The 20755-nt window shown below is 47.6% G+C and overlaps 5 protein-coding genes across 10 annotated transcripts; 2 read left to right on the forward strand and 3 right to left on the reverse strand.

The window, feature by feature from the left end:
* Positions 1-4045: 4045 nt before the first annotated feature.
* Positions 4046-7884, forward strand: LOC6549501 (alpha-methyldopa hypersensitive protein). Of its 2 annotated transcripts, XM_001974256.3 has the most exons (3): positions 4046-4249; positions 4317-4551; positions 6567-7884. In XM_001974256.3, the coding sequence occupies exons 1-3, from the start codon at positions 4170-4172 to the stop codon at positions 7782-7784; spliced, it is 1533 nt and encodes a 510-aa protein (XP_001974292.1). In that variant the 5' UTR covers positions 4046-4169; the 3' UTR covers positions 7785-7884. The 2 variants fall into 2 exon arrangements, with proteins under 2 accessions (XP_001974292.1, XP_015011945.1); XM_015156459.2 differs by lacking the exons at positions 4046-4249; positions 4317-4551 and adding an exon at positions 5684-6159.
* A 311-nt stretch (positions 7885-8195) lies between these two features.
* On the forward strand, positions 8196-10463 carry LOC6549500 (protein anon-37Cs). Of its 3 annotated transcripts, none has more exons than XM_026980752.1 (3): positions 8196-8425; positions 8483-8692; positions 8793-10463. In XM_026980752.1, the coding sequence occupies exons 2-3, from the start codon at positions 8685-8687 to the stop codon at positions 10297-10299; spliced, it is 1515 nt and encodes a 504-aa protein (XP_026836553.1). In that variant the 5' UTR covers positions 8196-8425; positions 8483-8684; the 3' UTR covers positions 10300-10463. The 3 variants fall into 3 exon arrangements, with proteins under 3 accessions (XP_026836553.1, XP_001974291.1, XP_026836554.1); XM_001974255.3 differs by having other exon boundaries at positions 8196-8420; XM_026980753.1 differs by having other exon boundaries at positions 8196-8403.
* Positions 10371-14120, reverse strand: LOC6549499 (aromatic-L-amino-acid decarboxylase). 3 transcript variants are annotated; one of them, XM_026980750.1, is made up of 4 exons: positions 13929-14120; positions 13151-13304; positions 12986-13071; positions 10371-12042 (listed from the first exon to the last, which is right to left on the reverse strand). In XM_026980750.1, the coding sequence occupies exons 2-4, from the start codon at positions 13247-13249 to the stop codon at positions 10695-10697; spliced, it is 1533 nt and encodes a 510-aa protein (XP_026836551.1). In that variant the 5' UTR covers positions 13250-13304; positions 13929-14120; the 3' UTR covers positions 10371-10694. The 3 variants fall into 3 exon arrangements, with proteins under 3 accessions (XP_026836551.1, XP_026836552.1, XP_015012062.1); XM_026980751.1 differs by lacking the exon at positions 13151-13304 and having other exon boundaries at positions 13982-14120; XM_015156576.2 differs by lacking the exon at positions 13151-13304.
* A 1575-nt stretch (positions 14121-15695) lies between these two features.
* On the reverse strand, positions 15696-17322 carry LOC6549498 (protein l(2)37Cc). Its single transcript, XM_015156574.2, has 3 exons — positions 17177-17322; positions 16541-16976; positions 15696-16469 (listed from the first exon to the last, which is right to left on the reverse strand). Exons 2-3 carry the CDS (start codon positions 16970-16972, stop codon positions 16071-16073), a joined length of 831 nt encoding a protein of 276 aa, XP_015012060.1. The 5' UTR covers positions 16973-16976; positions 17177-17322; the 3' UTR covers positions 15696-16070.
* Positions 17323-17530: 208 nt separating this feature from the next.
* LOC6549497 (pre-mRNA-splicing factor ATP-dependent RNA helicase DHX16) lies at positions 17531-20510 on the reverse strand. Its single transcript, XM_001974252.3, has 4 exons — positions 20095-20510; positions 19898-20034; positions 18268-19837; positions 17531-18206 (listed from the first exon to the last, which is right to left on the reverse strand). The coding sequence occupies exons 1-4, from the start codon at positions 20442-20444 to the stop codon at positions 17579-17581; spliced, it is 2685 nt and encodes an 894-aa protein (XP_001974288.1). The 5' UTR covers positions 20445-20510; the 3' UTR covers positions 17531-17578.
* Positions 20511-20755: the final 245 nt, after the last annotated feature.

Consider the following 20755-nt stretch of genomic DNA (forward strand, 5'->3'; position numbering starts at 1 on the left):
TGTTGCTGCTGCTGCTGCTGCTGCTGCTGATGGATATGCGGCTGATGCTGCTGATGATTATCCATGGCTGACAGGTGCTGTTGCTGCTGCTGTTGCTGCTGCAATGGATGTTGCAGCTGCTGATGCTGGAGTGGCTGCTGCTGGGGCGGATGCTGAAGCTGGTGCTGGTGCTGGTGCTGGTGGTGATGATGTAGCGGTGGCGGTGGTTTCAGGGTTTGCATCATTGCTGAGGGGCCGGCGATTTGAACACGCGCCGTATGAGTTATATGTTTCAGTTAGCTTATTCCAATTGGCACACGGTTATATCTCTAGCCCTGTTGGGTGTTTAAAAACAAATCTTTCTATTAGCGCACTCGATTACTCGGGAAGCACTCGCTTCCCGTTTAGCGTTTAAACGAGACTCCGCTAGGCGGGATCGCTGTCTGCTCGATAACTGGCATTGGTTCGGTCCCAACTGTAGCCCCGTTGACTGTTTTCCCCTTATCGCGGCGGTCTCTTTGGGTGTCGGTTCTTACTGTAGATTCTAGATTCCAGTCTTGCGGCTCGGTTGGGATCGTGCTCAGTGCTCAGTGCTCAGTGCTTAGTGCTCGGCTGCTCTATCAGTTGAAGTAGCCAGGGACTTGAACAATTTGAATTTACTTGCGATACCAGGGGACACTAGACCAGGTGAAAGGCGGGTGAAGTTTATGTAAGTGGGGATGGGGCCGAACTGATCGGTAGATATTCAAAAGACCAGTTGGCGCATATCTATCTATTCATCGTCTGTCACGAGGAGAACTCTCGTGCGAAGACAAACTTTCGGATGGCCACTATTATCTATTTAAAAACGGTCAAGGTCCAGGTTTTTGAATCGAAAAACGAACGGCTAATAGTTCCCAAATCCCACAAAATAGGTTAACACTTTTTGTAAAATATTGGAGCGTAGTATATTAATCGGAATTTCCAATTCACAGTTGATTATTATTTGGAAACTGGTTCAGATTCAAGATCATATAAGCAAAATACCCTAGTATGTTAAAATGACTAAAATCTGGAGTTAGAGCTCACGCATTATTCTTATTTTCTTTGCGTTTAATCTTGAAAGAAACTAAATTCTGTACTGTTAGTTACAAAAGTCAAGCTAAATATTTCACACCCCTACTCTATGTTTCGAAACTCATTTCATAACTATATCAAAAGATGTGTATACAATTTGCTCAAAATAAACACCAACTCAATTTTTTGTTCTTGAATTTGAATTCCAGATTTGAATTAAGCTGCTTGTTTTCCAAGACTTCCCCAAAATATTGGCTTTTTATTGAGGCTTGCGTTCTGCGACGGCCGTGTAACCCGTCGCAATGATTGGCATTTACCCTTTTTAAATTGATTGCGTCACTTTAACACTCAGCTGCAGTATTTGTTAACTAGGTTAAATATTTGTTTATTTTCAATTTTCTTATTTCAGCATTTCTAATTATTTTATTTGAATTTTCTGCGGCACTCGAATGCGAATTTAAGCGAACGCCATTTTGGCGACGGCAACGGCAACGGCAACTTTAACGGTAACGGATTCGGCAGCGAAAACGACGACGGCAAATGCGAACCGAGTGCGGCAAAATGGCGACGGCATGGCTAACGGTGTTTGGCCAACGGTAAGGTAACGGTCTGGAAACGGTAAAGGTAACGGTGTCGGTAACGGTACGGCGACAACCCTGGACACGGCAACACTGGCAGGCGGCTGGTATTGTTGCTGGTGGGAATCCCCTCTATTTGCCGCGCTGCATCTTTATTTATTTTCTTGGCCGTCTAAACTGTCGTCTCTCCTTACTTTGCGCACTTTTTCACGCTTTTTTCCGACTGTGTGAGCTTTTAACGTTGTTGTTTTTTGTTTTTCGCTTTTCGTCTGGTGCTCGTGTGCCGTTTGCCTTATGGCCGCCCACATGGGTGCGCTATGCGTATACGTACTATGTGCGGATGTGCGGGTGTGCGGGTGTGTGGATGTGCGCGTGTGTGTTTACCAATTGATCCTAATGTGACACAAATGATATGGTAAAATGCATACAGCCAGCCCTGAATGGCAGGACAACAATGGCAACAAGGCGGCGAGGCGACAACGCCAACAGCGACGAAATTTTTGTGCTTCTTTTTGGGGCCGTGCGCATGTGTGTCGCTCTCTTGCGATGCGATGCGATGCCCATTTCGCCCATTTGCCCATTTGCCCGAAAAGTCCAAATTCCAAGAGCATTACAATATTTGTAAAACGCAAAAACTTTAGCCCCGAAAAAAGGAAATATGGAAGCTCTTTGTTTCCCTCTGCCTCAAGAAGCTCCAGCTGCAAAAGTGCAGGGGCAAAAAAAGAAGTCAACACAGTGGGTAGAACAAAAAGCCAACCAACGTCGAGCGACACCTTCGTTGGCCCCAAAACAACAGTAAACAGCACTTAAAAGTCAGCAGCGACGTCGACAGAGACGAAACAAATATGAGAGACTTAACTCAAAGGTCCAAGTCAATACGCGGCGCGCGGTCACCAAAAATGCGGGGTCTCCACTGGAAAACAGGCACCGCCCCTTTATATTGAAAATCGCTGGAAATCGGCTGGCGATAGAGCCAAAAGCAACAAGAACTTCCAGGCATGCGCAGGCAGTGGCCATTATCTTATCGCCCCAGCGTCGCCATTAAAATGGGGCTGGGGTGGCCATACGCTTCTACGATTCCTAGAGTTCGATGTCGTTCCAGCGCCGGCGCACTGGAAAACCAGGCAGGGAGAAGGGGTCACTCCGTACCCGAGGCACCCGTTGTCCGTGAGCTTGCTGTATCTGCATAGGGTTCTCACTGTCCGTGTAGTTTCGGAACCCCTATATCTATAGTGGCTACTTGCCACCCCTCCCGAAAACCCCTCGAATGCGTTGCGTCTGCAAAAACGATTTTGTTTTCGCATTTATTTATGAGCCGCTTAGAGCGCGCCAAATACTTTGCCAAACACTTTGAACCCCAGCGCCATGCTCGAGAACCCCAAGCCCCCTCTCCCAGCGGATGACCTCCGCCCACCCACGGAAATGGACACTGGCAGGGAAGGTCGTTTATGGGCTGCGGAGGAGCAGGGAACGCGAACAGCTGGAGTGCGTGGGTCGCTTGAAAGGTATGCCAGTTCTTGGGAACGCTGCACAAAATTCCAGTTACAGAGTAACCATTGTTCTGTTTGGAGCATTTCCATTGCAAGACAGACCCATGGATCATCTTATGCTATAAAGGTAATTCCAGATCTTATTACAGTGCACCACTACAGCTGCCATTGCATACTAACTGTTTCGAAGTTGGCCATTTTTATATTACAAATTCGAACATCCAATACTTTCTTAGTTCACCTTACTGGGTTTGCATTACGAATGCGGAACAACACGAAAACCCGGTATACCCTTGAACCCACTGGTACCGTGTGTAAAAATATAGGGTAGGGGCATACGAATGCATCGTGACCCTGAAAGTGATGGTGCATGGAAATGGCTGATGAAACCGATGCACTCAACGAAGACCGATCGCGTCCAATCCAATGCGATCCCAATCTGTGGCCTCCCAGGCGGTGCCTCACTTCCGCGGTTACCAAATCGACTTTGACTTTCAAATTTTCCAACGCCTTTGTCGCGGCCGTCTAATGGAGCCGTTAATGGTTAGACACATGAAGTATTTTGCCAAATGGGCTCGACTGGGGACAGTTAATTGCTGATGATGCGATGATATGGAACCGGATTGGCAGTGGATGGGAGGGACTACGGGGATTTAGTAAGCAGTGCTGGTGTTTGGATAACACATTTTAATAGACAATTAACAAGCAGTTTGTTCAAATTTTCTTCACCGACATTTTTCACTTTTGTCTGGCGATCTTGTTTTTTCATTGTGTCTTTTGGTAGTTACATAAACATTAATCTCGGCAATGGGTCAGTCAGAAAGACAAAAAACTTGCTGCCACTGCACATTTTCACACATAGCCGGATTTTTGTTGTTTCTGCTTCCACCCGAACTTTTTATTGAACGGGCCCGAGATTCGGAGCTCATTGAGACTTGGTTAAAGCGCAGCCAGCTCATTTGTAGATTCGAATGTCAGCGGTGCACAAGTGCGGAACCAACCGAGCGGCTAAGCACCCAAATTCGCCCTACAGCACACAGCGCCTTTGTTTGGATTAACCAGGATCATGGACTTTGATGAGTTCCGTGAATTTGGCCATGCCTCCATCGAGTTCCTCATCAACTATCTGAGCGGCATACGTGAGAGGTGGGTGTCTCGAAGTAATCCCGGCCGTGCTGCCCCTAATCTCTATGTCCCATCCAACATCCAATAGGGATGTCCTGCCCAGCACGGCTCCCTATGCGGTGATCAACCAGCTGCCCAAGGAGATCCCCGAGCAGCCCGATCATTGGCGGGAGGTCCTCAGGGATCTGGAGCACATCATCCTGCCGGGGCTGACCCACTGGCAGTCGCCCTACTTCAATGCCTTTTATCCGTCGTCCTCGTCGGCGGGCTCCATCATCGGGGAACTGCTGATCGCTGGCATCGGAGTCCTTGGATTCAGTTGGGTAAGTCACATACAAAGTGGAGGTATCCCACAGATTCTCCTCTTTGCAAGCAATGTTCAAATTAATTACGCGAGTGCAACAAAACAGGCTTACAGTGGAAAAACAATCGTTAGCCACTTTGTTAAATCTATTTTCTGGGAAAAATGATTAGGAAAAAACCTAGGCAGCCTAAATATCAATGAATTACTACTGAAAAATTATTGTATCTAAAATGTGTAGCTGTCATAAATCGATGTGTATAAATATTGCATATATGAACACTCATTATACATTTAAAATAATTAATATTGTTACTTTTATTGCGATAGAAGGAAATACTAAAGAGTTGCTTTTCGAGAACCGTCAGCAGACACGTGCAATCATCTGAATTCACAATTATTGTTCATTACAGGCGGTCCTAACAACCAACAATAATCAATTAGTTTTAAAAACTGTAATTTCTTTCACCGTTGGCTAAGAGAGAACGGCTAAGAGAGCGCCAAGCGACCAAAATAGTGGGAACAGTTTGTGGGCTGGTGGGAAAGTGGCTGGTGGGAAGTGATTGTCTGAGTTTCGTTGGTAACAAAATCATTTGCCAAATCAACGCAGCACCTGAGAAATTCTTATCGATCGGCACCTATAAATCGGTTTAAAGAGGTATGTGATAAATAGGCTGGGAAGTTAGCCACTCAGCGATTAGCAAGCTGCCAAGTAATTGTTTTTCTATAAATGTGAGGCACGAAACATACTATCCCATAAAACTATAATCCCGACGACCGATTCGTTCCCTAATCTTAGCGATTGGACACGCATCACGAATCTAAGTGCAGAGCAATCGGTTATAAGTGCTTTTGAAGTTAATAGCTGATTTAGAATGCAGGTATTTAAATGGCATTCTTGGGTAAAAGTATGCTTTATACGACTGAAATAAATACCCCTTAGTTTGGAGTTTCTTTCCTGAAACCTTCCATGCTAATTGTGCAACGTTTCGCATTTCCATGCTTTGTGCAAGCAAAGTTAGCTAAACCAAGAGAAGTAAGCAAGTCGGTCTCGCGTTTGCTATAATTTCCATAAAATAGCCAAATTGGCTGCACCGACAGCTCTGGAGGCTGACCAGAGAAGTCGGAGTATAAAAGGCGGCCGTCACCGGCGATCGGGTTCAGAGTGAACCTCAGGCAACTTGGAGTAGCATCAACGGATCGGGAGTTGAAATCGAGCTGGGCAAACAAGTCGAGAACGACGGAGAAATAAAACCAAAACAAATAGAACGTGAAAAGTGCAAATAGAAAACGGTTTCGAGACATTGTCAGCGAAATGGATGCCAAAGAGTTTCGGGAATTCGGCAAGGCGGCAGTTGACTACATAGCCGACTACCTGGAGAATATCCGGGATGATGACGTGCTGCCCAATGTGGAGCCGGGCTATCTTCTGGACCTGCTGCCCACGGAGATGCCCGAAGAACCCGAAGCGTGGAGAGATGTCCTCGGCGACATTAATCGCGTCATCAAGCCGGGACTGACCCACTGGCAGTCGCCCCATATGCACGCCTACTACCCCACCAGCACTTCGTATCCCTCCATTGTGGGCGAGATGCTGGCCAGTGGGTTCGCCGTCGTCGGATTCAGCTGGGTAGGTCGGATTCAGATGGCCGGTGAAATCTGCTGCTGACCCATTGTTTTGGCCGGCTGAATGGGCGCCCATTGTGCGCGGTGGGTGAAAGTGAATCCAAGAACCCGACAAACAGGTTGCTACTGCACCGGATCGAAGAGAGTTTTTCACACAACTCCATTGGAAATTGTCACCATTTAAAGTTATTGTGCAGCCAAACTATCCGTTTCGCAAACAATATTGTCATTGCGGACAAAGCAGTTGCTAAACAATAATTCCAACTTAGTGGAATAGACCGATTTAATTCATAATATAATAGACAAATTCCCAATAGGTCGTTAGCTTAAAGTCTTAAGAAAAATTGCTTGTCAGACCTCTGATTTAGCAGATCTGCATTTAATATTAAACATATGTATAATCCCCCACAGATCTGCAGTCCCGCCTGCACAGAACTGGAGGTGGTGGTCATGGACTGGCTGGCCAAGTTCCTAAAGCTGCCCGCACACTTCCGGCACGCCAGCGAGGGACCAGGAGGAGGAGTGATCCAGGGATCGGCCAGCGAGGCCGTTCTGGTGGCTGTCCTGGCTGCCAGGGAACAGGCGGTGGCCAGCTACAGGGAGTCGCATCCGGAGCTGAGCGAAAGCGAGGTGCGTGGCCGCTTGGTGGCCTACTCCTCGGATCAGAGCAACAGCTGCATCGAGAAGGCTGGAGTCCTGGCTGCCATGCCAATTCGATTGCTGCCGGCTGGAGAGGATTTCGTACTTAGAGGCGATACTCTGAGGGAGGCCATCGGGGAGGATGTGGCAGCGGGCAGAATCCCGGTGATCTGCGTCGCCACACTGGGCACCACGGGCACTTGTGCCTATGACGACATTGAGTCCCTGTCCGCCGTCTGCGAGGAATACAAGGTGTGGCTCCATGTTGACGCCGCCTATGCCGGAGGAGCCTTTGCTCTGGACGAGTGTTCGGATCTGCGTAAGGGATTGGATCGCGTGGACTCGCTGAACTTTAACCTGCACAAGTTCATGCTGGTCAACTTTGATTGCTCGGCCATGTGGCTAAGGGATGCCAACAAGGTGGTCGATAGCTTCAATGTGGATCGCATTTATCTCAAGCACAAGCACGAGGGTCAGTCGCAAATTCCCGACTTCCGCCACTGGCAAATCCCCCTGGGTCGTCGCTTCCGAGCATTGAAAGTCTGGATCACATTCCGCACTCTGGGAGCCGAGGGATTGAGGAACCATGTGCGTAAGCACATCGAGTTGGCCAAACAGTTCGAGCAGCTTGTGCTGAAGGATTCCCGATTTGAGCTGGTGGCTCCTCGCGCTCTGGGACTGGTTTGCTTCCGGCCCAAAGGTGACAACGAGATTACCACCCAGTTGCTGCAGCGACTTATGGATCGAAAGAAGATCTACATGGTTAAGGCCGAGCATGCGGGTCGCCAGTTTCTGCGATTCGTCGTATGCGGCATGGACACCAAAGCCTCCGATATTGATTTCGCCTGGAAGGAGATCGAGTCACAGCTGACGGACCTGCTTTCAGAGCAATCCTTGGTGGCTCGCAAATCGGGAAACGTGGGCGATCTTGCGCAGCACTTCCAGATCCATCTGGGCGCCGAAAATGCAACGCACGAGAAATCTCAATGAGAAAAACGGTTAAACTATTTATGTTTAGGGACAACCTAGTTAGTTTGCGATGTAGTTTGTAGTTTCCCACATGTTTATGAATAAAGTGAACTTAAATGTACGAAAATAGTGCACATTTCCTTTAGGAGTAAAATGTTTTTTAGCCCGCTACAAATCATTAAAGTCTATAAATATTTACTGTATATAACAATTTTTAAAAGCTTGAAAGACAATAAAAATTGAATAGATTCTTAACAATGTCCTTGAAACTCTTCAACTCTTAAACTTTTTTTCAAAGCTTTGATTTTTAAAGCATTACAAACTTTCTCTGATTTTATTTGAAATTTAAATCAAAATTTTGGCGGTAAAGTGTGGCTGCTTTTGCATAAAAGTCGATACAATTTTCATCGCACTTCGATAAGTCCGCCAAGGTCTATCGTCAGTGCCGCATCCGCAGGCAAACAGCTGTTTCTTCCAATTGGACCACCTGATATCGATTGGATAACAAAATATAAACAAAACAAAAATAGTTTCACTTATTTCAATACTTATTTCAATAAATACTTATAAATTACCTCTGAAGAACTTTAGCTGCTACTTTTCATGTATTTAGAATCGGCGCAGTCCAGTGCTCGCCTTGGTACGACTTCGTATTCCGTAAAGTATTATATATTATATACAAATAAAATGTGTAATAGACCTTTTAACAAAAACCTTAGATCTTGCTTACCTGCAATTGGATAACCGGCAGCCTTCCTTTGTGGTAAATACTATGTTTCTGCTTATTAAAAGCAACTCGGACGTGTGGGATTTTAAAGGCCTTTCCGCCTCTGAGCCTGTCAACAAATACTGAAAACTCCGACAAAATTCTAAAAATTACTTGAATTACTTTCGGAACTCCAGGAACCAGTCCCGCTTGCCATGCAATGGTAAGTTGAACAGCTCCAGCGGATTTTGATGCGGAGGGCAACGTCGAAACGCAGCGCAAACTAAAAAAGAAATGAAACTGATACCCTCTCTTGTCCGCAGTTTTAAGCTGGCCAGCAGGCGCAGTTTATACAATGCACGGGTGCTACAGGCGGATAACATAGGCGACCAGCAGCGAAGTCCGGATCTGGAGGCGGCACGCCAAAATGCCCAGATAGTGGTCGTCGGCGCAGGACTCGCCGGTCTCTCGGCTGCCCAGCACCTCTTGTCGCACGGGTTCCGACGCACCGTCATCCTGGAGGCTACAGATCGTTATGGCGGCAGGATTAATACCCAGCGCTTTGGTGACACCTATTGTGAACTAGGCGCCAAGTGGGTAAAGATCGATGGATCGCAGGACTCGATGTATGAACTGCTGCGCAACACGGTGGGTTTGGGCAAGCAGATAAAGCAGCCGGATCGGGCCACCTATCTGCAGGATGGAAGCCACATCAATCCAGCCATGGTCGAGCTCATCGACACCCTATTCCGGCAGCTTTGCAGAGGCTTCAAGGTATCCGAACGAGTGAAAAAGGGTGGTGACCTGCACTCGCTGGACAATGTAATGAACTACTTTAGAACAGAAAGCGATCGCATCATTGGCGCCTCCTTCCAGCAGCCAAAGGATCAGCTGGCGGCACGCGAGATCTTCCAGTCGCTGTTCAAGGAGTTCGGCAGCATACTGGGATGCTGCCTGGAGTATGTCAACATCGAACACATAACCAAGTGCCCAGTGCAGCAGGAACAGCGCCCGCTATATGTACCCACTGGTCTTGATAATGTAGTGGATGATCTCATTCAGAAAATGGATAAAGCGCAACTGCAGACCGGAAAGCCTGTGGGCCAGATTCAGTGGACACCAGCGCCAAAGAAAAGTGTGGGTTGCCTGGATGGCAGTCTTTATAGCGCCGATCACATAATATGTACCCTGCCGCTGGGTGTGCTCAAAAGCTTTGCGGGCGTTCTGTTTCGACCCACGCTGCCGCTGGACAAGATGCTGGCAATACGCAACCTCGGCTTTGGCAATCCCCTCAAGATATACCTCTCCTACAAGAAGCCCATTGGGCGCTGGCTAAAAGGAAGCGTGCGGCCACTGGGAACGCTGCTAAGTCCCTCAGCGAAGCAGCAAATCGAACGCAACTGGACGCAGCAGGTTGTGCAGATCAGCCAGGTGCCCAGCAGTCAGCATGTGCTGGAGGTGCATGTGGGTGGCGGCTACTACGAGGAGATCGAGAAGCTGCCCGATGACGAGCTGTTGGAGCAGATAACCGGTCTGCTGAGGCGCTGCGTAAGCAATCACCTGGTGCCGTACCCACAGGAAATACTGCGCTCCAACTGGAGCACCTCGGCGTGCTACCTTGGCGGACGTCCTTACTTCTCCACCAGCAGCAGCGCCCGTGATGTCCAGCGACTGGCCGCTCCGCTGGGCGAGAAGTCGCCGGGTCTTCTCTTCGCCGGAGATGCAACCTCGCTCAAAGGCTTTGGAACTATTGATGCCGCCAGGTCCAGTGGCATCCGAGAAGCCCAACGCATTATTGACTTCTATTTTAAGAGCATGCACAGCGGTTAACTGCAATAGGAATTCCGAACTGGCTGCTAAATTGTACAGTTTATTCCACGGATGCTCTCTAGTCAAAATTTATAGTTAAAATTTGTTCGTACTGGTAAGCAGAATACATTTGTTTTAATTAGGCGTATAACGTTAACAATAAATCGATAACAACATCAATGATACAATGATAGGACAAAATATGTAAATCTAATGTAGCGATGGAGGATCCATCTTTTGTTGCGATGTAAATTCCCTAAACATGTCGCAAATGGAAAATGTAAGGTCTGCTCCGGTTTTTAAGTCATATAATGCATTATTATTATCATACTGGTCCATTTTGTAACATATAGAAACAGGAAAAGCTACCTATATTCATTTGTAAATTAAACGCGGAACAGACCTGCACAACCACTTTACTGCTCCTGCTCCATCTCGTCGGCAGCGGCACTGACCTCCTTCCACGAGTACTCCATGTCCTCGGACTGGGTGAATCGCGAGCATATGGCCATGCGCAGGAAGTACACGTCCTTGATCTTGGCAGGCACCAAGTGGATGTGGCCGCGTCCATTGATTCGCTTGAGAAGAGCTTCGTTCCGCTCGTTGCTGCCCTTCAGACGGAAGCAGACCAAACCCATGTTAATCTCAGCGGCCAGTTCGAATCTGGAATCCGCCACGCAGAGATCCCCGAACAGTTTGGCAAAATTGCAGTGTCTGCGGATGTGGGCTTGGAGATTCTCGACTCCGTACAGCCGGAGGACGAACCAGAGCTTCAAAGCCCGGAATCGCCGACCAAGTGGGATTTGCCAGTGGCGATAGTCCGGAGCGGATCCCTGCATATCGTGCTTCAGGTAAAGAGGGTCCACATTGAAGGCGTTGACCACCCAACTGGGATCCTTCAGCCACATGGCCGAGCAGTCGAAGTTCACCAGCATCCATTTGTGTGGGTTGAAATTGAAGGAGTCTGCTGACTCAATGCCCTTCATCAGGTGGCGATACTCGGGGCAAATGAAAGCGGATCCGGCATAAGCAGCGTCCACATGGATCCACACATTGTGCTTGTTTCCCACTGGTCCACACTCATCCAAGTAATCGAAGGCGCAGGAGTTGGTGGTGCCCAGGGTGACCACCGCATAGAAGGGAATCAAACCCTCGGCCAGATCCTGTTCGATGGCCTTTTCCAGGGCAGCACCACGCATTCTGTGATTCTCGGACTGCACAGAACGGAGCTTCACTCCTCCCAAGAGGCCAGCACGCTCCACGGAGGAGTGGGCCTGGTCGGAGCAGTAGCCCACCAGCTTGCCCAGGATGGTGTGCTCATCCCACTCCGGATGCAGCTCCTTCACCTCCTTCACCTTCTTGGCCTTGGCTCCCAGCAGAGCCACCAATGTGGACTCACTGGCCGTTCCCTGGATGACGCCGCCTCCCTTGCCGCCCGAACACGCCAGGAATTCCGCCGGCAGCTCCAGCATCTTGCCCAGCCAGTCCATCATGACCACCTCGAGTTCCGTGCAAGCGGGACTGGCGATCCACGTGAATCCGATGCAGGCAATCGCACCACTCAGCATGTCCGCCACGATCGCTGGATACGAGTTGGCCGTGGGGAAGTAGGCATGGAACTTGGGACTGTGCCAGTGGGTCACTCCCGGCATGATGACGCGCTCTATGTCCTGCATCACATCCTGCCACTTCTCCGGCTTCTCGGGCGCCGCATCCGGAATCAGGGGCTTCAGGTACCCGGGCTTCACTTCCGGCAGAACGCGCCTGTAATTGGAATAATTGCGTTAGCTTCTGATTGCATTGGGCGCCCATTCAGGAGGAGCTTCTTGCTAATTGGCTGCGAAACTCAGTTAGCCCACAAAGCCATCAGGAGTGGGGTAGGAGGATACCCAACCATCCCCACTTGTTGCCGTGGCACGAAAATCAATAGCAATATGTAGCAAAGTGCTTTGGGAAAAGGATAAAAGGGGCAAAGCTGATAATGATGACAGGATTTGCTGTTCCTTCAATTAAGAGGATGAACTGAGAAAAGTAGACGATTGAAAAGAAAATGGTTCACTTATATAAAACAAAAGAACTCGCAGTGAAAAGATGGGATGATTATTAAAACTTAATGTCGAAGGGACTTTAATAAAGTAAATGCATTACATTTGCTCTAGTTCAAATTGACTTTCAATTAACCAGTCAAACAACCGCAGCAGGTGTCGAAATCGTTTACTCCGCCGACTGTGATTTTCAAGGTAGTGGAATCGAGACCGTTAGAATTGGCCAAGAATAGTGAAATACCTGAGTTGCTTTTGGCCAAGACGCGTTTGTGCTGCAATTACGTCTACGTGAAAACCGACCTTGACACGCCAACTTCGAAAAGCTTTTAATGGCGCAATAATTAATTAGTTTTAGGCCCAAGAGCAATGAAAGTACTTGGCCCTCGAGTTGGGAAGGTCGCCGCAAGTCTCTAAACAAAAGTACAAGTATATTTAACAATGGAAAGGTCCGATCGGCGCGACTTTCCCGTGACTAATGCTCAAACGTGTGCGAAATGTCATTCACTTGGGCGGCATCGAGCAGAACGAACTTTCAATTCGAACGCAAAATGCTGAGGTCAAGCGACAGATTGTGATTCCATATAAATAAATTTTTGATACGTTCGATACGTCGCTTAATTAAGTTTAATTCAAGCTAATTGAGTAGGACGCCAGTTGCTCACCTTTCGCGTATGTTCTCCAGGTATTCGGCTATAAAGTCCACCATTGTTTTGGCAAAATCCTTGAACTCCGGCGCCTCCATGTCGATCTTAATGTGGGTTCAGAAATATTTAGTTAGTATACACATGCCTAATTGTTGGCTAATTGCTTCAAGCCAGCAGACATACCGAAACCTTGGGGTCCAGCTTATCTTCCAAAATGTTAGCTTTACCATTACCATCACTCTGATTTGGTGGGTTAGTGTTACGAATGGGTATGTGGCTCATTTTCAGAGTGATTGACTTTTTGCAATGATATGAACTCGAATGGCGCTAATATAGACTAATACGAAAGAACGTGCGATTATTAATGAAAGTGTTATTAATAAAAGTGGGTATTTTAAGATCAGTGCAGTGCTTATCAGTGCAGTTTGCGCAGTTCAAACATAAATAGCTGCAAACGCAAATGAACGACATTGATCACTAAGTACATGGTGGGAACAATAATGAAAATGATAACAATGTTATTAATATTTTTAAGCGTTTTCCGTTTGAGTTCGTTGCCTAAGTATAGACTGTGAATTAGTATGGTAATTAGAATGTTTAATGCATTCTTGCATTAATTAAGACTACTTTTTTTTTCTCAATTCAATTTTTAACAACGTAAACAGGTTGGCATTGAGACGGCGACTTGTTGCCAGCAAATAAAGCACTTCAAATCTTATTTTAATAGATACACAAAACATGCATATACCATAAACCAAAAGCCAAAAAAGCTTAAGCACTAAAGAATTCGGGCCCGAACTATGAAATTAAGCCGAAGCAAGGCTAGATGCCCAGTTTTAGATACACATTACGTATACGCAGCGTTAGCCCGAAATGAACTTTTTGCATGCACATGCACTCATTATGTTGGCCGAGCACTCGAGGCTTTTGAGCAGCCACACTTTCGTCACTCGTCACTCACCGTGCACTTTAGTTAACTGCTTTTAATTATTTGCACTTGTCGTCAAGCCTTACTTCCGCTCCGAACTAAATCTTTGCTCCAAGTTCAGTTTGCCCTCTTGTTTGTTGCAGCTAATATTTATTTGCTGTTCTGTGAGTTGATTTCTGTGCTGAATTGCTGTGCGCTCGGCGTTCTCCTCTTAACTGAGCGCTGCTCGCTGTTGGCCATGGCTTTTAAAGCCCGCCCAGCAGCGCTGCCAATTCCGCAGGACCGGTTCAATCTCATCTCAGTCGGCGGTATGTAAAAATACATTCTCCACCCGTTTGATTTGTGCACGTTCTGCACGGTTAGTTTGTTCCTTACTTTTTCGAAACATGCATTAATTGCGGGCTGAATCAGTAACTGGATATCCGCGGGATTTTTCGGCTTATTTTTCCAGTTATTACATCTCAGGAATCTTAAGATTTAAGCCTAGCTATATTAAAGTATTTTAAAATATTGAAATTTCTTGTTTACATGTATAATATTACATCGCAAAGACCAAAACCACCTAGTGAATCAGTTTGAATTCTGCTCACGTGCTTCCCAACGCGAATTTAAGAAAAGAGCGCGATCTCGTCAGGAATCCCCCATCATGAGTCACTCGTAACAGGGTTTTTGTCGGGCTCCCCAAAGAAAAAATCACGCAAAAAAGGCAAACAAAGTCAAATTCATAGAAACGCAAAAATTGATTAAGCTGCGAATGGCACGCTTTACGCGCATCTTGAAAACCGGTTATTAGAGCTCCACATATGACGTGCTTTCTGAACCGCCCATGGCTTTGTGACGTCAAATAATCCGATGCTCTCACTCACTTTCGCATTGCGCTAGGGGAAGTGGGCTAGGTTGAGCCTTCTGAGCGGGCAGTTCCTTGTACACTGAGAGAAATACAAGACCACCTCGGCCTGACGAAGATTATAGGGTCGGAAACGCTTTGTTCTACTGGTTACTTACTGGAACATAATAATACATAAATGCTGGAATGCCCATTTCAAAAATACTCTAATTTCAGAATGTTTTTTCTTAAATCTGTAACTGGTAGAAATTCTACAAGACCGCTGAAACCATATATGCATATACAAATTATTTCGACAAATTTTGAATTGAAGCAACAAGACATTTTTTGCGGTGTAGGGTGTAGGATGAGTTTCCTGCGGGTGGGCCAACTGTTGCTGAGTGCGAGCGAAGTGCGTGTGCCTGACATTTCAACGAAGCCACTTTGGCAAATCACTTGGCTGAATCAACAGATTTATACGCCATTCCGACGGCTCTGCTTTCGATTTAATGTGGTGGGTGCTCCACCCAGCCACCCAGCCACCCAGCCACCCAACCACCCAACCACCCAACCACCCAGATAATACTGCTTTACGGGTGGCTGGAGCTCGGGTCGATTGGGGCGAAGAGTAGAATACTACAAATTGATTTATGACCGTCTTGAGTTGCGAATGAATAGGAAAGTATTGCCGTTTATGGGGGTCGAGTGGCGCCTTTGAGAGGGGATTGCATAAACAGGCATAGGAGGTGAACAAGGGCCGAGATAAGCGAGCGTGTATTTAGGGAAAATCAAATCGCAGAGCTCCAATAGGGCGCGTATTTAGTATACAGATGATATGATATGAGCAATTGATTGGATTCGTTTTAAGATTGCTCTGTAGGTATTCACATTTCAGAAAGAAACATTCATATGACCAAATCATTTTTTACCATCCCTTGCATAACCATCACACTCAATTGAAAAGCGCACTCAAATAAGGATTATCATTTATTGTTTGTTCACATAATGAAATTTTCTTATGGTCTGTGTTTCTTTGAATTACTGGAGTTCTTTTAGCCAGTTGCCGATCTTAACGACCAATTCAGCAGGACGCGCACGCGAACGACCCAAACGGAAACAACAAAAGTTGAGCCGCATGCGGAGCGCACACTGCGACCGGATTTCGAACCCGATCGGGAAGATAATGGAAAAACCGATTACATGAGACAAATTTTGGTTGTTTCGCTTAGTATTCTCCAGTCAGTCGGGCGAACGCTTTAGAGTAGTGCATATTTCAGCAGAAACAAAATCGAAAAGTACTTAGTAAATGCTATAGGTAGTTACAACTTAACGGAACTAGATGCACCCAGCTACTGCGCGATGGTGGATGGCAGATTGAGCAGCGTGCTCTGTCCGCTGGGCAAGTAGGCGACTCCGCGGGACCGGGATAGCTGGTAGGCGATATCCTCCGCGGCTTCAATACGTCGCAGCTCCACCAGACCGTCTCCGGCCTCGCCGAAAGACTTGGCCAACAGCCCAGCGGCTTCGGCATCACCCTCCGCCGAAATGATGGAGGCCAGCTTCTGCTGCTCGGCCTTCTCCACCACGAAACGGGCCTTCTCCGCCTCCTGCTGGGCAACCTGCTTCATCTCGACGGCCAGCGTGAACTCCCGACCGAAGGTCAAGTGCGTCAGCGAGATGTCGTCTAGAATGAAGCCGAACTGCTTGGCACGGACAGTCAGTTCCTGGGAAACGCGCTGCGACACCATCTGCAAAGAGGTAAGTACGGTAAGTTGTGTCTTTTTATACTAAACAAAGGCATCTCCTGAGTTGTGCTCACCTCACGCTGGGTGATCAGCTCGCCGGCGTCGAACTGGGCGACCACGGCCTTCAGCACCTCAGGGGCGATGGAGGGCAGAACACGCTCGTCGTAGTCCTGGCCGAGAATGGTATAGATCTTGGGCAGCTGGTCGGGAATGGGACGATATAGGATGCGGAGCGTGATGTTGACATTCTGCAGATCCTTGCTGCCCGTGATCACAGGAACGTTGCGGGGCTGGGACCGGATGTCGAAGATGATGGGCCGCTGCACCCATGGGATGAAGAAGTGGGTGCCCTCGCCGACCACGTTCTCCTTGATGCCGGTGAAGCGATCGAAGATGACCGCCCGATGGCCGCCCTCCACATTATATAATGCCGAATTGACAACGCCACCCAATACGGCCACTCCGAGGCCCATTTGGCCAATGCGATTGAAGAACTGAGCAGCCATTATCCTTTGGAATAAAAAAAACCGAATATATTTAGTTACTGTTCTATAAACTATATATGTAAATAGAAAGCCCACTGGACTTGGAAATTTCATCAGTTTTTAGGTTAGAACGTCATGGTTAGAGACAATGTGCTGTTTCAGTGGTTTAATACCCAATTCTGTGGCTCTTCCAACGCAGTTAGCTCGGACCGCTCATAGACTTACTTGTTTATGGTTTTTGTTTGCAATTAGATCAAATTATTGTGCAATTTTGCCCTTTGAAATGCAAAACACGAAATCCAACCGCACGGCCGTTATCGATAATACAGTTGTCGGTGGACCGGCACATATCGATACTTAGCATTAACATTAGCAAGTCAAAGTATCGTATTCGATTGTTAGGTTTTAACATTAACATTAGCAAGTCAAAGTATCGTATTCGATTGTTAGGTTTTAAATGTGAAAATAACATGTCGCCACCACTGTTTCTAAAAATTATCGATAAATTGGTGAACTTGGAGCCAGATTTAAAAAGAAGATAATGATCAACCAGCCCAGTTTACAACAAGAAACTAACAATTAACAATAAAAGATTATTTTTAATTCGAAACTAAAAACCCCCCAAAATTATTGCGCCATTTCAGCACGCCCGGCGACCTTTGGCATCTTTTTGTTCGTAGAATCCTCCAGCTCCTTGGCCTTGTAGTAGTGCGGGGCCACCTCCAGCAACCACTTGCTCTCGATTTCGATAACCTGACGCATGTACTCCTTGGAGGTGAACACCAGCTCGTGATAGAGCACCCACCGCGGCAGCTCCTCAAAGAGTGAGGAGTTCGGGTGTATCATCACTGTCTGATTGTGCTTGATGGTCTTGTAGTGACCTCCCTTGGAGAGTCGCGCCACATGGTAGAAGTATCCGGCGGTGGCTGCCTTGCGCACATTTACAGTCTCCGGCAGGCAGCTGACCATGTCGATTTCGACACGCTGCATCAGTCCCACCAGCTGCTCTCTCACGTCTCGAGCACGCTTCATCGATCTGTACTGGATGAAGTTCTCATAGCACCACTGGGTGCTGTAGTCCGTCTCCGCCCATTGATTGTAAACCTGCAGGAGGCTCAGGTGGTCGCCGTGCATGTGATTGAAGTTTTTTCGGGCAGTGTCCGCGTGAATGATTTTGTCCTTGGGCCTGTAGAAAATGGCGCTGTTCACGGACAGCATGGCTGCAATGGTCACCATCTCCTCGGAGCATTTATATCTAAAACAATGTAGGGGTATGAAATATATTACACTTCTTATTTGTTGGATTCACTACATACTTTTCGCTTGCCAGCAGCATCTTGCCCATCATGGGATCCACTGGAAACTCGGCCATACGGCGACCCAGCTTGGTTAACTCTCCATGGTGGTTTAGTGCACCCAGGGCATACAGCTGTTCCAAAGCCAATACCAGTGTCTCGTGCGGCGGAGGGTCCAGGAAGTCAAAGTGTATCAGATCATTAATGCCCAGAGCCTTGAGCATGAGCACCGCATTGCCAAGATTAATACGCTGTATCTCCGGAACGGTATTGTCCTCCAGTTCGTGCTTGTATGCCCACGCCGTGTACAGACGAAAGCACTTTCCTGGAGCGGTTCGTCCTGCTCTGCCCGCTCGCTGATTTGCGGAAGCCTTGGAAATGGGCACCACCATAAGTGACTCCATGCCAGTACGGGAATTGAAATTGTTCTGCTTGGCAAACCCAGGATCAATCACATATATAATGTTGTCGATGGTTAGCGAGGTCTCTGCTATATTGGTTGCCAGGATAACTTTGCGGGCATTCGGTGGCGTGGGCTCGAAGATTTTGGCCTGCATATCACTCGGGAGATTCGCATAGACGGGTATAACAATCAGCTCACGTATTTTAGAGCCAAGCCGCTTTACGCGATCCTGCAGAACCTCCTGGCAAGTCTCGATCTCATCCTGACCCGTGAGGAATACTAGAATATCGCCTAAGGGTTGAGTGGCATGAATCTGCAAAACTGAAACGCAACACGCATCAATGTAGTCTGCTTCAGGAGCCTTCGTGTAAAAGATATCCACTGGATAGCGGCGACCGGGTATCCTAAAGATGGGTGCATCATCGAAGAAAGCAGAGAACTTCTCCGCATCCAGAGTGGCACTGGAAATAAGGAGCTTCAACTCCGGCCTGAAACGAGCAATATCCTTGACCAGGCCAAACAAAATGTCCGTGTGCAGTGTCCGCTCGTGAGCCTCATCGATAATCATCACACTGTAGGAGGCCAAGTCAGGTTCCGACAGGAACTCTCGATGCAGGGTGCCATCAGTCATGTACTTGAGAATGGTGCGGTCTGAGGTGCAGTCCTCAAAACGGATGCTGTAGCCCACCTCGTTGCCCAGTTTCACGCCCATTTCCTCGGCCACACGTGCAGCCACCGACATGGCGGCCACACGACGTGGTTGCGTGCATCCGATCATCTTCTTATCCTTGGTGAAACCAGCATCCACAAGGTACTGCGGCACCTGTGTAGTTTTGCCCGATCCCGTTTCACCTTCGATGATGAGCACTTGATGTTCCTTTACAGCAGCAATGAGATCCTCCTTGAAAGGATAAACAGGCAGGGATCTTCTGGTCTCGTCCAACGTCAAGCGTTTCCGTTCCTTCTCCGAGAGTTCTGGCTGTCGGCTGGATGATTTGTCCCGACTTCCGTCCAGGGTTAGCGCTTGGATGAAATCGATCTGATCGTCAAGGAGCAGCTCATACTCTTCCGCCGCCTTGGCATCTTTGGCACCGAAATGGAAACGCGCCGAGGCCAATTGTTCAGCCTCCCATTTCTTCTGCTCCGAGTTAGGTTGCTTCTCAAAGTCATCCACCTCTACGTACTCAGCTTAAGTAGGATAATAGCTTATTAGTATTTATCCAGCACCAACGGACATAGTCTACATACATCGCTCTCCCTTTTTCAGGTCCTGTGGCATATTATAGCGCTGTACGCGCTCTAGTTCCCGCGCCTTTTCGTGCTCCTTGGCGATGTTCAGCAGTTGCTTCTTGTATTGGCGCTCCTCCTTCTCCCGTTTGGTCAGGCTGAAAGCAAACCACGATTATTTGGATACATATGTGGGTAAGAATAAGCTTTGATCGTACACGCTCTCATCAAAGAGGTATTCATCGTCCAGGATGTCCGCCTCCAGCTCGGCCACCTTGTCATCCTTGCGCTTCTCCAGGTACTGGCGACGCGACTGAAGACGCAGGTGAGGTACTATCTTATCCCGATCCTCGTGCTCCAGCTTCAGCCGCTTGGTGGCCTCTTCGATGGCCCTGCGTCCGCCGGTGGAATCAACCACATTGCGCGTCCGATCGTCATCCCGCTTCTTGAGCCGGCTGGCGAACTCGTCGCGCTCCTGCAGGTCCTTTAGGCGAGATTCTTCCTCACTGTCCGGCTCCTCGGCGCTGCTGCTGCTGCTGGCCGTGCGTTTTCTGTTTTTACCAGACATTTTACAAAATTTCGCCCATAAACAAACCGGCTGGCGATAGGTAATTCGATAACTTACAGTGCTGCCAAGCTAGCTGGGAATCTAGGTTTCTTCAGCAAGGGGTAAAACACAAAAAAAAAATAATTCCATTATTTATATCTATAATTTTGTTATTATAAAATATGTTTATTCGATTTTATAAAATAGGCTGAATGGTGATGTAGTTTGAAAGAGTTTGGTACATTTTCATGGCACTTAAAATTGCCTTAGCTTCTTTTGCTGTTTGAATTATTGCGCAAATCTATTAGCAGTGCGCATCACTGTTCCCCCAA

The sequence above is a fragment of the Drosophila erecta genome, unplaced genomic scaffold (genome assembly GCF_003286155.1).
Source record: "Drosophila erecta strain 14021-0224.00,06,07 unplaced genomic scaffold, DereRS2 tig00000092-arrow-pilon, whole genome shotgun sequence".
Taxonomy (NCBI): Eukaryota; Metazoa; Arthropoda; class Insecta; order Diptera; family Drosophilidae; genus Drosophila; species Drosophila erecta.

Bases quoted from the DNA above. Each gene is read 5' to 3' on its own strand.
- LOC6549501 (XM_001974256.3), top strand. From the start codon at position 4,170: ATGGACTTTGATGAGTTCCGTGAATTTGGCCATGCCTCCATCGAGTTC. The intron at 4,250-4,316 runs GTGGGTGTCTCG...AACATCCAATAG, and splicing joins CTGAGCGGCATACGTGAGAG to GGATGTCCTGCCCAGCACGG. The intron at 4,552-6,566 runs GTAAGTCACATA...AATCCCCCACAG, and splicing joins GAGTCCTTGGATTCAGTTGG to ATCTGCAGTCCCGCCTGCAC.
- LOC6549497 (XM_001974252.3), bottom strand. From the start codon at position 20,444: ATGTCTGGTAAAAACAGAAAACGCACGGCCAGCAGCAGCAGCAGCGCC. The intron at 19,838-19,897 runs GTATGTAGACTA...ATCCTACTTAAG, and splicing joins CCTGAAAAAGGGAGAGCGAT to CTGAGTACGTAGAGGTGGAT. The intron at 18,207-18,267 runs GTATGTAGTGAA...ACATTGTTTTAG, and splicing joins ATGCTGCTGGCAAGCGAAAA to ATATAAATGCTCCGAGGAGA.
- LOC6549499 (XM_026980750.1), bottom strand. From the start codon at position 13,249: ATGAGCCACATACCCATTCGTAACACTAACCCACCAAATCAGAGTGAT. The intron at 13,072-13,150 runs GTATGTCTGCTG...ACCCACATTAAG, and splicing joins AGCTGGACCCCAAGGTTTCG to ATCGACATGGAGGCGCCGGA. The intron at 12,043-12,985 runs GTGAGCAACTGG...TTCCAATTACAG, and splicing joins CTGGAGAACATACGCGAAAG to GCGCGTTCTGCCGGAAGTGA.
- LOC6549498 (XM_015156574.2), bottom strand. From the start codon at position 16,972: ATGGCTGCTCAGTTCTTCAATCGCATTGGCCAAATGGGCCTCGGAGTG. The intron at 16,470-16,540 runs GTGAGCACAACT...ACCTCTTTGCAG, and splicing joins AGCTGATCACCCAGCGTGAG to ATGGTGTCGCAGCGCGTTTC.